Raw genomic sequence first — 15,988 nt, 5'->3', positions numbered from 1 at the left:
CAACCTTCTATTTTATTGGCATATTTTGTTTTGTACATAGTAATGGTTTCACCATAGCATTTCCATACCTGCATATAATGTACATTGATCCTATTCAACCCCTCTATTATTTTCTTACCCTTCTTCCCTCTCCTTTTTTCTCTTCCCCTTCCACCTTCCTAACATACTTTTGTGACCTTGGTTGCTTTGTACTCTTGTCCCCTAGTCTCCACAAATATGATACTTGGCTTTGTGGGATTCATATAGTTCCCTTAACATGGTGATCTCCAGTTCCATCCATCCTCCACCAAGTGATTTTAGGTAACAGTTTTCAAGCATTATTATCTGATCCGAAAGAACAGAGTCTGTTTAATCTGCAAGTGCATAATGTGTCCAAACTTCCAATCTTTGCAGTCTGGTCATGAGAGCTCCCAACATAATGACATTCTGTTTCTTTGTTTATGAAACTCTCTGGCCTTCCTCCCAACTGCCCATGTTCCATGGGCCTTATCTTCTGGAACCCAGTGGTGAAGGACATAGGGGTACATGAAGGAGACTGGAAAAAGGCAATTGCCATTGAGAGCTATAATGTTGCATTGTCTGGAGTCAGAAGTGCCCTTGGCTTCATCTCTCCCTCTATCCTCTCTCTGTGCATTTGTTTCCAAACACTATTAAACTCTGATACACATTTCAGAGCTATCAACGCCTCTTGTTTGCTTACCCTCAGGACTCAGGGGTTTTTCTTCCATTGTCTGTACCAGCTGCTCCGTGCAAATTATTATAACACAGAAAGACCTTCCTTCAGGCGCATGCATCTGTTTTTGTCAACATGAACATCTTTATCTGTAGCTAGACCTATACTGTCTTGATAGTATGTCCCTTCCCTTGATGACCAGGCTAGCATTTCTCCTGGGTCTCATTCAGACCCACCAGCACTTAGGCCATGATCTATATGCACTGAGAGTATAGTAGGACAAAAAGCCATCTGCATAGAGCAGGTGAATCCATAGCATGGGCCATCTAAAAGGTACCAAAAAAAAAATCTCCCAATGGAGTCAGGTACTAGTGGCTTATGCCTGTCACCCTAGCTACTCAGGAGACTGAGCTCTGAGGATCTTGGCTTAGAGCCAGCCCAGGCAGACAAATCCAAGATACTCTTATCTCCAATTACCCACCAAAACAATTTGAAAAAATAATAAAAGATAAAAATGGAAGTGGCGGATAACCACATCAGTTCACTTCAGACTCCAATTAAGAGAGGAGATAAGCCCCAGTCTGTCACTGGAAAGCAGTACAAAGACAATAATGCTGAGCCATCCTGCACTCATCACCAAGTGTTGAATAGACCACATGATTCTCCAGAGGAGATGACTGACACTGAAAGCCACAGTGATAAGCCTGGAGCCACAGAACAAAGCAAGATCAAAGTCCTAGCCTCCATTCTCCCTCCTGGGCCAGTCACCCTACCACCTGCCTACAAAGATGTCATTCCTGACCAAAACCCTGACTGGTAGAGGCTGACAGCTCCTCCAAAATCAGGAGCCATGTCACCATCCCTATTTCCCTTCCCACTACCTGTGGTTTCCAGCATCCCCTTGTCTGTAGAGAGATGATTTAACTTCACATCACAGCCCAGCCCTTGGCCAGGGTTCATTCAACCTGGATCCTGGGTGTCACACTGCCCTCCAGACAAATGCTTTGAGGTTTGGTTCACCGTGGTTCATGAGTTTCTCATGGTTGGTCCATGGAACCCTTACCACAGATCCACGAAATTGGACACAGTTTCCAATATAGTTTGCAGAAGAAATTGCAGGGCTGAGGGCAGGGGGTGGTGCAGGGCAGGGATGAGGGGAGACAAGCAGGGAGTGGGATTAGTCCCTCGTCAGCATCATATATGTTATCACATGGTAAACCCACAGTGTTTCTTGAGAGTCTCAACTACTTAGCTTGGGCTGTCCTGGAACTCCTGCCTCAGGCTCTCAAATGGTGAGATTACGGGCATGTGCCTCCCCCATAGATAGAAGAGCCAGGAAAGCAGAGGCCAGAGGAAGTCACACTGTGGAAGCCTGTGGTCAGGCTATGTTGCTGTAAGCAGAGGAACGGACACCTGACAATATTGCAGACATTCTCTCACGATGTTTTCCTGAGCCTTAAGTTCACCGCTACCCCACTGCCTTGACTCATCACCCTACCTCCCCCTCAGAGACCTTCTTCCCCATAGCCAGAAAAGAAAGAAAAGCTTGTATTCACACTGAGTTGCTTGACCTCACCAAATCCCAGGTCACATGGTAGGGAAGACACCAACACAGCTGTTGGTATATCAGATGGGTAAGGAAGAGACCAGAAGAGCAACCCTGGAAGTTCCTGAAACAACTCCGGAAGGTGTACTGAGGCTGGGGTTCCCCCGAGAGAAAATGTCCTTCCAGGTTTGTGTGCTGGAAGCGAACCCTGTCACATTTCCAGTGTAGGAGCTGCGGGGATGTATAGCGGTCCCTTCTTGAACAGCAGGTCCACACAAGTGAGCATTCCCCAGGTAGAAAAAGGTTCCTCCTCATAGTGAGCCAGCATCCATCCTGGGAACCTAGAGGAACCTTTCCTGGTGATGAGTTCTAACCGTCCTGCATCAAATCTCAGGACACTGAAATGCAGTCATCATTGAAGATGAAGGTTGTAATTGAAAGAGAAACCAGTTTCCCTCGAGGATGACTCCAGGAGCATATAGAAAGAGTTCACCCCGAAGATGACAGAGCTAGAAAGGATAAACAGAACTAACTGAAGGAAAGAAGACTTCACACCCACTCATCATAGATAATATGGGTGAACAAATGGCATCTTAAAGGAATGCATCTAGGAGTAACACCACTCCCATCTTGGAGCTTTTCTGGAAGATTGAAAGGGTCCCTTTGGCTATAGTTGAAGAAAGACCATTTGGCCAGGCCTCATGGAGGCGGTGATTTGGGGTGGGACCTGAGGTCTCCAGTCTGCACCTGTCCCCCAGTCCCCATGATTCCCAAGCAGCAGTGGGAGCAGCCATTGTTCCCAGCTCACTTCTCCAAGAAGGCAGTACCCAGGTTGCCCTCCACTGCCTCTTATCTGCCTGACTAGCCATTGACATCAAAGAACCAGCTAATAATCTCTAGTTGCTTTAGAACTAAGATTTCAAGAGGTAAAGGTACTGCCATCTCATCCTGGTAGCTGGTTTATGGTTTCCCTTAGGCTTTTGTTAACCAGGCCCAAATGACAGAACTTTCCTTCCTCCTTGGAAACACCAAATCTCAGACTCTTCAGAAAAGTGGGGTCGTGAACACTGATTAGAGTCAACGGCTCCTCTACCTCAGGCTGGAGTCCATGTAGCATAGAAGGGGAATAAAGAAATTTAAGCAAGGTGTTGTCCTGTAGCCTCTACTTATAGCTTCTTCTCTCCTAGAAGTCCAAGATAAAGCTCTCTAGAGAGTGTGGGTTCTCTGAGGGGAAAAACCAGCCTAGTACCCCACTCAGAAAATCTATAGCTGGGCAGGCACTGATGGCTCACGTCTGTAATACTAGCTACTCAGGAGGCTGAGATCTGAAGATCACAGTTCAAGGGCAGCCTGGACAGTAAAGTCTGTGAGACTCTTCAATTACCATCAAAAAGCCAGAAGTGGAGCTGTGGCTCAAATGGTAGAACACTAGCCTTGAACACAAAAGCTCAGGGACAGTGCCTAGGCCCTGAGTTCAAGCACTAGGACAGACAAAAAAGACAAGAAAAGAAGGAGGGAAGAAAAGAAAAGTGGGTGAAGGAAGGAGAAAGGGGAGGAAGAGAGAGAGAGAGAGAGAAAGAGAAAGAGTCCATAGCCCAAAGATTTCACTTAGGCTGTTGGAAGACAAATCTTTTTCCCAGAGTGGATTGTTCCATGGAGCTTTTGATTGGATCCATCAAGCTTAGTAGATGCTGGGAAGCATCTCAGTCAGCAGGATGTTTGGCCTCTACTAACAGAATTCTTTTCTCTTGATTCCAGTGAAGACAGAGTCATTGAGCACTACAAGAAACTGAATGGACAGACGAGAGGTCAAGCAATTGTGAAGTAAGTGGTCCTTCCCAACACTTATGAAGAATATGTGTGAGTGTGTATATATGTGTGTATGTGTGTGAAAGAGATCATATGTAAGGTTGTTCTCTTCTGCTTAGAAAACAACTATCTGGGGAAAGGGAGTTTTTCAACAATTTTGCAAATAAATCATCACCCTCCAGAACTTTATCACACATACAAAAGAATAAGAATAAAAATAGCATGTCTCTGGTACCAGTTCTGCTGAAATAACCAGCCTTGTGTGCATTGTTTGTGTGTATGTTGTGTGTTGTCTACAGCTACATGAGCATCGTGGAGTCTCTCCCGACCTATGGGGTTCATTATTATGCTGTGAAGGTAAGCGAACTCACTTGGAAAGTGACCTCCTGCCCTTAAAAGACTAAACAGTATAGCTGGGTGTCAGTGGCTCATGCCTGTAATCCTAGCTACTCAGGAGGCTGAGATCTGAGGATTGCAGTTCAAAGCCAGCCCTGGAAGAAAAGTCCTTGAGACTCTTAACCAATTAACCACCAGAAAATCGGAAGTGGTGGTGTGGCTCAAGCAGTAAAGCACTCGCCTTGAACTGAAGAACGCAGGGAACAGCACCCAGGTCCAGAGTTCAAGCCCCACAACTGAAAGGGGGGGAAAAAAAAGACTAAACAATACAGTAACACAATTATGAAGGGTTTTTTTCACCTTTTTTTTCCTTTTTTGCCAATCCTGGTGCTTGAACTCAGGGCCAAGGCTCTGTCCCTGAGCTTCTTTTGCTCAAGGCTAGCACTCTACCACTTGAGCCACCGTACCACTTCCAACTTTTTCTGTTTATGTGCTACTGAGGATTCAAACCCAGGGCTTCATGCATGCTATGCAAATACTCTGCCACTAAGCCACATTCCCAGCCCTGTTTTTCCTCCTTTTTAAACAAGGAGTAAGAAGCCAAGCACTGATGGCTCACACTTGTAATCCTAGCTATTTAGGAGACTGAGATCTGAAGATCATGGTTTGTAGCCAGCCTAAGAAGGAAAGTCCATAAGATTCTTATCCCCAGTTAGCCACCAGAAAACCAGAAATGGTGCTGTGACTCAAAGTGGTAGAGAGCTAGCCTTGAGCGAAGAAGCTCAGGGACAGTGCCCAGGCTCTGAGTTCAAGCCCCACAACTGACCAAAAAAAAAAAAAAAAAAGAGTAAGCATAAGCTGGTCAGGAAGAATGCATGCTAGGGAGATCGGGCAACTGAATTTCCCCCTCAGGTACTGACACTTGATACAGTCACTGGAACTCAGTGCTTTCTTTTGTGAAATAGTAGAATAAATCCCTACATGCTTTCAGTCTCAAAGGAACCCTGGGAGATTGGGACTCTGGAGTATCTTGGTAGAAAGACTGTGGGCAATATAGGAAACTGTAGAACAGAACCTTCCAGCAGAATCTAGTATTTCTCTGGTGGCCCAGTTCATGTATGTAACTTCAAGAGGAGAACAGGCTGACAGATTGAATACATGACTATTTAAGCATCTACAGATGCTTAAATGTAATTCTAGCTACTAGGGAAGCTGAGGTTGGGAGGATTGAGGTCTAAAGCTAGCCAGAAAGAAGTTGTGAGATGCCCTATTCAATCCGTAGCTGGGCACACCCAAAGCTACATGAGAGACTGAGAGTGGGAATACTATGGTTCTAAGCCTGTCCAGGCAGAAAAGTCCACAAGACTCCATCTACACAGAGAGAAGATGGAGGCAGCAGAGCACACCTGCGATCCCAGCATCCAAGAGAAACCTAAAACAGACAGATTGCAGCTTAGGCACACACTTGTGTAAGAAGAATGACTGCCAGTGAGGTCAGGTGGCAGTGCTTCATGCCTATTATTCTAGCTATCCAAGAGCTAAGGGTAGAGGGAGCTAGACTCAAGGCTAGGCAGAAAAGCTCACAAGACTCTATCTCAAAAATGACCAGCCAAAAACAGGGCAGGAGGCATGGCTCAAATGGTAGAGCACCAGCCTAGCAAGCACAAGGCCTTGAGTTCAAATCCCAGTACTTCCAGAAAGGAAGGAAGAAAGGGAGAGAGGGAGGGGAAAAAGAGGATGGGAGCTATGTTTTTACATAGTGTAATTGCAAGTCCAATGTGAAATTGGACTTTTAATTCTAAATTCTCTTTAATTTCATCTAAAGTGTACCAGTGTAAGATTTATCCTTTAAAGTATACCTCTGTGATCTCACAAGAAGGAAAGTTTCAGAGTGGTAAAGTGACAGCCAGGGAATGAATGAAAGTGACAGATACTGAGCCCCAGTCCTGATCTCAGAAGAAAACAAAGCCAACAGTCTGGGAATGTGACTTAGTGGTAGAGTGCTTGCCTAGCATGCATGAAGCCTTGGGTTTGATTCCTCAATACCACATAAACAGAAAAAGCTGGAAGTGGCGCTGTGGCTCAAGTGGTAGAGTGCTAGCTTTGAGCTAAAGAAGCTCAAGGACAGTGCCTTGGCCCTGAGTTCAAGCCCCAGGCCTGGCAAACCCCCCATACACACACAAAAGAAGGAAAATTTCCCTTGTTCTGACTTCATTGGCCCTCAATAAAAAGATTAAGGAAGCCATTGCCCAAATTCCAGCCAAAAAGAGTAGAAAATTCTCTGAACTCAAGATACATTTGCCAGCCAACTATTCCAAGTATTGTTTCGTTTCCTTTCAGTTTGCTTCTTAATTTCTTTAGACTGAAACGTGCACCTGTTGCTTTCATTCTGTCTCCTCCGTGACAGCTCATGGAGTATTTTGTGTACCACTGGCATGCGCTGGATCGCCTATGTCGCAGAGTGCTAAACAGCAGACTTTTGATGGCAAAGAATACGTTGTCTCGTATTCTGTTCCATAGTCCCAGAACACAGTGTGGCACCTGGCACATAGTAGATGCTCAGTAAATATTTACTGAATGACTGTATATTGGGAAATGAGTCAAGGGGTTGCATGAAATGAAAACAAGGGTTGGAACTAGAGCTGTCAGCCTCCCATGGGGATACAGTATCATCCAGCAGCCTAAATTCTTGCCTGGATGAGACTAAATTTTTCTTGATTTCCCACCAGAGTTGTTCTCACCAGTGAGAGCTCTTAATCTCTTTGGCCATCGTTCACAGAGTGTATTGCCGCTGTCGCACCCACCCCATGCTGTTCGTAGGCAGGGTCATAAGTAGGGTGATCTAGCCTTCTTTCCCAAATGAGGAAAGTGGGCTTCACCCCTGGCCACATTGTGCCCTGCCATGTGGCCACTGGAACCAATGAGCAATCATGTCCCCAACAGGAAATTCAAGTCTAGGTAAAAAGAAGCTCAGAATTTGCCAGGGTTAATCATAGGCTAGTGAGAACTATGGAGCCCGTATTCCAGTTGCTGTAAAGGACCATCTAGGTCTAACGGGTGATCCTGACGGGATACTAAAAGCATTTCATAGAAATCAAACCATGAGGAATTGTGGGAATGTTTAGGGGGGTGGAGGAATGTTTCTATTCTCTCTCTCTCTCTCACTCTCTCCCCTCCCTTCCTCCCCCTTTCCCCCCCCCCCCCATGTGGTACTGAGGAATTGAACCCAGGGCTTCATGCATGTTAGGCAAACACTCCACCACTAAGCCACAATCCCAGCCCCCTCCATTCTATCTCTTATCCGTAAAAGAGATTGAGAAATTTGCCTCCTCATGAAAGTTCCCCATGGAAGATCTTCTGGATAGCAAAGGCCTATTTGAGACACAGGAACCTTCTCTTTGATTTCTAAACTGGCTTTCATCTTTGGTCTGGTTCTAGAATGTAGCAGGAAGGCTGCCTCTTAACCTATATGATTTGGTTTGGTTTTGGTTTTTGCATTCCACAAATAGTTTTCTATTTGTTAGACACCAAAAGCAGAGCTTATGATTTTTTTCAAAGGGCCCCAGGAGTGTTTTAAATGTTTAGCTCTTGAAATCGCAAAACATAAGCAATTGCTCTTCTATTTATTGGGAAAAGAGTGCTGGAGCACAAGAATAACCCATTTGAAACAAGCTCACTGATTGGCAGCCTTACAACCTCACGAGTGCCCAATCATAGGGTAATGACAAAACATACCTGCAACATTGTGTTTTCTCTTGTTCTATTTCCTGAAATGAGTGCAGAAGACAGTCTACTTACAAAGACAGTGGTTGAGGATGAAGATTTTATACTGGTTTCAGATTTTGTAGCGTGGTGGGAGGGCAACACATGCTTGGTGTACGTGAGGCTCTGGGTTCAATCCTCAGCACCAACAAAAGCAAAGCAAAACAATTGGGGTGAGGGTTGTACCAGGCTCGGGTGGTAAAGCATCTGCCTAGCAAGCATAGGCCTTGAATTCAAATCCTAGAACCACAAAATAATATACCCTTTAAAGCTGCAAATCATTTCTCAAGGTTTATCTCATTTATCTTTGTACTTCATAGAAATAACTCATACTTCATAAATGTTTGAAAACCATCACAGAAATTCTGAAGTTTTAAGACACCCATCATCTGTGAGGTCTATCTGATTATTCAGAGACCTGGAATTAGTATAAATCTGTATTCATTTAACAAGGGTCCTTGTTAATGAATAGAGGGATTTGATGTTTCTAATTCAGTCCTGAGAATGTTTTGAATTGTCCAATGACAAGAACTTTAAGATCCTGCCTGGCACCCAGCTGTCCCCATGAGTGAACAGGACATCTGAGGTGATTCCTTCCAGCCCATGCTACCATTGGCTGAGGGTAGCTGGGGAGGGCTTAACTTACCTTGAAGCAGGGCCAACTCACTGACCCCCATGGTCTCTGCGAGTACCTCTAGCTCTGACAAGTGAGTATCAGTTCTTTGCACAGAATGTCCTTCCTGTATTTTTTGGTTGCTCAATATCTTTCAAGTTTTCTTTTGTGATACATGAGAGGCCCAGACCAGAAAGCCTAAAGTCTTAGAAGGAAAAACTGGACTGGAGCACTTACTCCTAACCTCCAGGAGGAGAAGGGAGGGGGAGGGACCAAGCCTGTGCTTCAGAGCTAATTCTCCAGTCCAGGTTTTGGTCCACGTCACTGTGTCTATATAGCTCAGCCCTCAATGGGCACACCTGTAGGCAGGTGGGCTCCATCCATCCCAAGGAAAGTGAACCACCCCTTGTCGTCAGCTGAGCCAGGAAATCCCTTGACCTATGTTTATCTCCTCTGATTTTTTACTTACCATCCCTCCTTTGGATATTGTAGGACAAGCAAGGGATACCATGGTGGCTGGGACTGAGCTACAAAGGAATCTTCCAGTACGACTACCATGATAAAGTGAAGCCCAGGAAGGTAAGGGGGATCTCCTCTGTGCCCTGAGTGGCTCACATTTTGAGAGGGGAGCAAGGTAGAAGCAAGTTGAAAATGGTAACGCTGTGAAACCCAAGTGTTTGCCAGTCTCCCAGCTAAGCTATGTATTCAAATGACTCCATGGTAATCCTATCTTGAGTTTTCTGGGTAAATATTTTCTCTCATCTCTAAGGAAACTTTTAAGGTAAAATGCCTTGGGTCAGATCTCTCAGAACCAGTGGACTGTGGAAGACTATATACTCTGGGAAAATGAACTCTTGAAGCCTGAGGTCACTCCTGAAAGTTGGAGGAGGTCATAGGTCAAAAGGAAGTGAAGTAGAGAGTAAGAAGAGATCCTGAAAATCTTGCAAAATAACTTTATGGTACAGAAGTGATGACAGAATAAAGCCATTTGCTAGAGGGCAAGGGAAGGTGAGAAGGGTCTTCAGTGTCATTGGAAATACAAAACAAAATGCTTGATGGCGCGCCATCTTGGAATTTTCTGCTTTTCCTTTACCCAAACAGATTGGAAACTTAGAATGGAAAAATATCTTGGAGACCAGTGCTGTCATTCAGAATCTCTGGCAGAGAATGACAGAGCTGGTGTTCAGATCAAAACCTTGGAATATGTACAAAAAAAAAATCTATGAAAACCACCCTGGTGTTAGGAGAGAGAAAGTAGTAATAGTCCATGTGTCACCTGATTGCTTTCTAAGTGTCTTAATCTATGACTGAACTTGAAACCCACACTGCATATCTGAGCTTATTGTTCTCTGTCCGGTTAAAACCTGTCCTTGGGGTGGGAAGGATTTTCACTCAGTGTATCTGTACATCATTTTAAGTTCTTAGTAAAAATCTCGTACAAATATGAAGGCATTATTTACTGGGAACAATTCAGCAGAAACCTGGTTCTTTGTGGGAATGGATAGTCTTCTTTTTGTGGCGGTTTCCAAAACCTGTTTTCATTTTTAGAGGCAAGAAATGACGTGGACCCTGCGTTCTCCTTTTTCCTGTCTTCATTTTTTGGAGTCGTGGGACCTACCTATACTCCTTCCTATGGTCTTGCTTCCTCTTCCCTCTGTGCTTTTTCCCATGGAGCCGTCCTAATGTTCTGTGCGTTAGCTGCTAAGTTCTCTCTTCTCCTCCTGTTTTCAAAGACTCTTCTCTTTTTCCAGCTAGCTTGACTGATTATTCTGCTTACCCAAGGACACTCCCAAGAGCCTTTTCCTAGTCCTTGTAATATATTCAGCTCTTGCGTGCACATAGGTGGAAGACCTTGGTCGAGGTGGATTGCTGAGGCCCTCGGCAGTTACATCTCCAGCTCTCTCTAAGCTAAGAGATGTTAACAAGTATTCAAATCTGTTCTCATCAATGCATTGATGTGTATAAGCCTTCTTCACTTTTCTGATTGTGATCCTAATGAAGACTTGAAAACTAATGGGGTAGTACTTGGTCAATGTAAAGCCCAGGACCAATGATCACTATTATACTATATATATAATGTTTCATAAATATAATTTATATTAATAATTTATATTTTATTTTAGCACTAGGATAAATTATTAGTAGTATTGTCTAGGCTGGAAAATCTAGAAGAAGCTAGGTGCCTATGGGAAGTTGGGCTGCGTCAGGAAGATGATAAGAGCTTTGCAGCCCCATGTGAATGGATGGGGGGTGTTTAGGAAAGAGAGAGAGAGGCCAGCTGGAAGCACAGAGATAGGCAGCATGCTATTAGGGGAGCACAGCATACCAGCTGGCAAGGAGGCCCAGAGGGGCCCAGCTCTGACAAGACAAAACTTCATACTGTCTAGGCAACAGGAGGCACAGAGTACAGTGGACTTTTGGTACCCACAAAGAGACCTTTGGTACTCTGCAAAGAATGCTCCATGGAGGACAAACCACGCATGCTCAGGATACACAGAGTTCAGTTCTGTACTGTGGATGTTCCATTCATTCTCCCTTAACACCATCCAACCTCTGCCACAGACAGACATATCAGCTTTGAACACATCTCCAATTCCCACTCTTTCCCTTCGATGAAGCGCATTCGCTTTGAGCTTGCTTTGGGGGGTACCATTTGCTTTGGAGAAACAGATTTTCACAGAATTAAGGGCAAGGAAGCACTCAACAGGTCACACAATGATTTATACACAACTCATGATATCTCAGGACTGCCCAAGCAGGTCCACTGTGCGAATGGAAATTCAGAAATACCTGCTGTAGTAACTTCTTTCTGTTGATTTCTACCACACCTCGTCAAAACCACATGTTACGGATCCACAGATGAGGTGGTTTCATGACACCATTTGCAGCCAAGGGTACACGTCCATGTCGGAGCCCCCCTGACCTGGGACCGTGCCTCTGGCAGCTGCGTAAAGGGTGGATGAAAGAACACAAGGCAAGACCTGAAATCCAGGACATTGTCCCTACAGTGTGGGTCAGGATGGATAGGAGTTTGAGCGTGGCTTTCAGTTAGAGGTTTGGAAGAAGGAAATAGAAAGATGTTTAGAAGGCATTAGTCAACTCTGGTGGAAGAACATTCAGAAGAGAAGTTGTTCACAAGTACTACCAGGCTTCTTGAATGGCCAAGGCCTAGAGGGGGAAGCCTGGTGGGAGGGTTTCTGAGTGCAGTTTAGGACAGGGCTAGGCTTGAGTCTCGGTATCCTGAGATCTCTCACCGGGAGCATTAGTGTGTTCTCTCAGGGCTCAAGGGTGTGCAGAATTTGTAAACCATGACTGTACCAAGAGATGGAAGCTAGGGAGGGATAGTAGGGGATGCCCTCCAGAGGCTGGGCAAACTGCACAAGAGGGGTTTCCCCTCCCATCCCCCACCCCCGTGGAGCCTCTCCTTCCTGGCACTGGGGCTGGGCACAGCTCTGCCACCTTGAGCCTCCAGGGAATGCTCCGGAAATGGAACAGCGCCCAGCTCTGAGCACTCAGAGACATCTTCAACAGCAGCTGCTTCTCCAGCATGGGCAGCTGTTCTCAGCCCAAGGCAGAGGAGGCCCTCGCTGACACTCTGACCTGGTTAGGGCAGCCAGGTCCCATGGGCCCCTGGAACTAAGGGCCAACATTCAAGTAGAGGCAATGCAGGGTGGAGCCTCCTCTCTAACCCCTCCCTTCCCTCTGAAGGGCTGGGAGGCATTCTCTGGGATGCACAGGTCACCTTGAGCACCGAGCTAAGGCGATCTGCAGCCGTGTTGCCATATGGCCCACCAAAAACACGCCTCCCAAACTCGCGAGGGATGGTAGAGGCTGGCTATCCAGAAATGGCAAGACAGCTTGGTCCTTGCTTTCCAAGGGTAAGGATGTAGCTTGTCACTCTGATTTCGAGTTTACCCTATATCACTGAATTTTTTAATTTTATTTTTTATTTATTTTTGTGTCAGTTGTGGGGCTTGAACTCTGGGCCTGGGCGCTGTCCCTCAGCTCTTCAGCTCAAGGCGAGTGTTCTACCACTTGAGCCACAGTGCTACTTCCGGTTTTCTGAGTGGTTTATTGGAGATAAGAGTCTCACGGACTTCCCTGCCTGGGCAGGCTTTGAACCAGGATCCTCAGATCTCAGCCTCCTGAGTAGCTAGGCTTATTATAGGTGTGAGCACCGGTGCCCAGCTACTACTGAATTTTTTTTTTCAGTGGCTTTGGGCAGGTGGGTAAAACATGGGATATCCACTTCTAATCACCTTCTACCATCTGCTATCCAGACCTTCAGAACAAGTGGCTTCCTAGATTTATTCAAGCTCAACTCCTGGGTTTCTTTTGTTTTGTTTTGTTTTTGTGGGTATTTTGTTTTTATTTTTGTATTGGTCATAGGGTTTGAACTCAGGGCCTGTGCACTGTCCCTTAGCTTTTTTACTCAAGTCTGGCATGAAGCTCAACTCTTAATGCAAGCCTCTGGACTTAATTTTTTGTTAATTTTTTTAAAAATAGCTGGGCATGGTGGAACATGCTTACTATTCCTGAACATTGGGAGGACCAAGATTGGAGACCAGCCCAGATGAGAGTTAGCGAGATCCTATCTCAAAAACAAGCCAGCTGTGGTGATTCATACCTGTGGGCTCAGCTACTTAGGAAGCAGAGGAAACAAGATCTCAGTCTTAGGTTGGCTCAGGCAAAAAGTAGGAAGCCCTACGTGAAAAATTAGAAAGAGAAAGACTGGATTATGGTTTCAAGTAATGGAGCACTTGCCTAACAAGTGCAAGGCCCTGAGTTTAATTCCCAGTACCAACAGAAGTAAGTGAAGTAAAGCAGAAAAGCAAAACAGAACAACAACAACAACAACAAACAAGACTTTTTCCCCTTCAGGGTATATGTCATGTCAGGAAGAGCTAGACTTGTGGAAATGTCTCAGAGCCTATAGTTTGGCTTTTGACTATGTTCTAAAGAGTTTAGAAATATTGAACTTCTGAAAACCGACTTCCAAAGTGTTTAGAAAAACATTGAGAAGAATGGCCCCCCGAAAATGTTAAAAAAAAAAAAAAGAGCAGCAAAGAATGTTAAAAGCAAAGTTGAACCATGTAATATCTGCACATTCCCAAGAACAATGACCCTTGCTTATTGATATGGTACTTTTAAAAATATGAGGAAGCCAAGTATCAGTGTCTCACAGCTGTAATCCTAGGTAGGTAGGAGGCTGAGATAAGAGACTCTCAGTTCTGAGCCAGCACAGACAGATAAATCTATAAGATTGTTACCTCCAACCAACAAAAAAGCCAGAACTGAAGGCACGGTCCAAGTGGTAGAGTACTATCAATGAGCAGAAAGAATAGAGCAAGAATATGAAGCCTAGAGTTCAATCCTCCATCCCAACACACACACACACACACACACACACACACACACACACACACACACACACACACACACACACGACTGTGAGGACCCTAAATGGTACACACACACACACACACACACACACACACACACACACACACACACACACACACACACACACACACACACACACACACACGACTGTGAGACCCCAAATGGTATCTGAGGATAGGTTGAAGAATTGTTGATAAGCCATCAAATAGCTTCTCATTAGTTCTTAGGAAACCCTACTTCAGTGTTTCACCCAATGACATTTTCCTCCACCTTCTGCCTCCTCCCCATTTCTGAATTCTCACTCTACTCACACACTATGTAACACCTAGAGACATCCTTTTTCATTATTGTGTTGTGTCTCTTCTTTCCTGTAGTTACTCGTCTTGGTAGAGTTTCTATGTAGCACAAGGTAGTATCATAGGACAGAGCTGATGACAGTGCTGTGTCTGGCTTGGTTTAACACTGGAGACAGAAATAGCAAAGTTGTAGTAGGAGAAAAAGAAAAAGAAATTAAAGCTTGTGGCTCCATAGATTATTTTACCCTATTGTAGCCTAGGTTCAGAATTCCTTGTGCAAGGAAACACTGCCTAAATGAGGGGCTAATACTTGACAAGATAGAGTGCTATTGGCATCAGAGAATGATAAGACAGAGTCCCACTGGCATGTGGGTAAAGCTTTTTCTTAGTATGCATTTATGGCCAAGTACAAAGACTTCAGACGTTAAAAGCGGAAAAGCAACTATCCACAGTTAAGTTGGCTGCTCCATAGTTTTTGCCCATTGTACAAGGAAGAATGATTCTTTTTTTTTATGGCATTTCAGTGATTTTGTTGACTAAATGCTTCTTACCAAGTTTACATCTTAAAGAGTGAGCTTCCTCACTGGGTTCTCCTTCTAACCCCCTAATGGAACAGGAACTTTGAGTGCAGGCTTAGAGATAGGGGTGGGAGTATAAGTTAAAAACCTGCTAATACTTCACAATTGGACAGCAGGACAAATGTCTACTTCCTACTGCTTAAAACTATCTGCAGAAAAACTTGAACAGCATAGAGACAGGATTCAGAGTACATCTCTGCCATGGCTCTGTTTGCAGTGCCTCCAAGAATACATCCTTTGTCTTCCTCCTTCAGGCAGGGCTATGTCAGCCTACACATTTTGCAGAAGTACTTTGGGCCAAAATTGGCCAGGAGGTTTGGTATTACCAGTTCCGCAACCCGGCAGGAAGGGAAGAAATAGAATGTGTCCATGAAAAGCTTTTGGGCCGGGCGCTGGTGGCTCACGCCTGTAATCCTAGCTACTCAGGAGGCTGAGATCTGAGGATCGCGGTTCAAAGCCAGCCCGGGCAGGAGAGACCGTGAGACTCCTATCTCCAATAAACCACCAGAAAACTGGAAGTGGCGCTGTAGCTCAAGTGGTAGAGCGCTCGCCTTGAGCTGAAGAGCTGAGGGACAGCGCCCAGGCCCAGAGTTCAAGCCCCACGGCCGACAAAAAAAAAAAAAAAAAAAAGCTTTTGGAAGTGAGACACATCTTCCACCTGAACCTTGATGTTATATTGATTGCCCAAAAGCTCAGTGGCACCGTGCACTAAGTACTCGTTCTGTAAGTGTGAGAGTGAGCACGTGGCATAGACAACATGGCTTCCTGGTCTGGTGGCAAGGAGTCCAGCTGCCAGAAGCTGCACTCGCAACATAGGCAATGTTTGTCACTCCATCTTCCTTGATTGATGAACGATATCCTCCTCCTGGTGAAGGGAGTGGCCGTCTGTGGTACAGGGCACATCCACCAGCATGCCCTGGGTTCAGATCCCAGGACCACCAAAGAGGGAGAAGAAGGGGAAGAAATGGAGAG

General features: G+C 45.2%; 1 protein-coding gene across 8 annotated transcripts in view; it reads left to right on the top strand.

Annotated features, from left to right (window-relative positions):
- Positions 1-15,988, top strand: part of Frmd4a (FERM domain containing 4A) — a 526,608-nt gene that overhangs the window by 436,606 nt on the left and 74,014 nt on the right. For all 8 annotated transcript variants that reach the window (XM_069990391.1, XM_069990392.1, XM_069990393.1 and 5 more), the window contains 3 exons: positions 3,978-4,043; positions 4,328-4,385; positions 9,232-9,318. In XM_069990391.1, the coding sequence (XP_069846492.1) occupies positions 3,978-4,043; positions 4,328-4,385; positions 9,232-9,318 (211 nt within the window). The remainder of the gene's footprint in view (positions 1-3,977; positions 4,044-4,327; positions 4,386-9,231; positions 9,319-15,988) is intronic.

Source organism: Dipodomys merriami, unplaced genomic scaffold (assembly GCF_024711535.1).
Source record: "Dipodomys merriami isolate MVZ:Mamm:240054 unplaced genomic scaffold, mDipMer1.0.p SCAF_4, whole genome shotgun sequence".
Taxonomy (NCBI): Eukaryota; Metazoa; Chordata; class Mammalia; order Rodentia; family Heteromyidae; genus Dipodomys; species Dipodomys merriami.
This window is presented reverse-complemented; position numbering and strand designations above follow the sequence as displayed.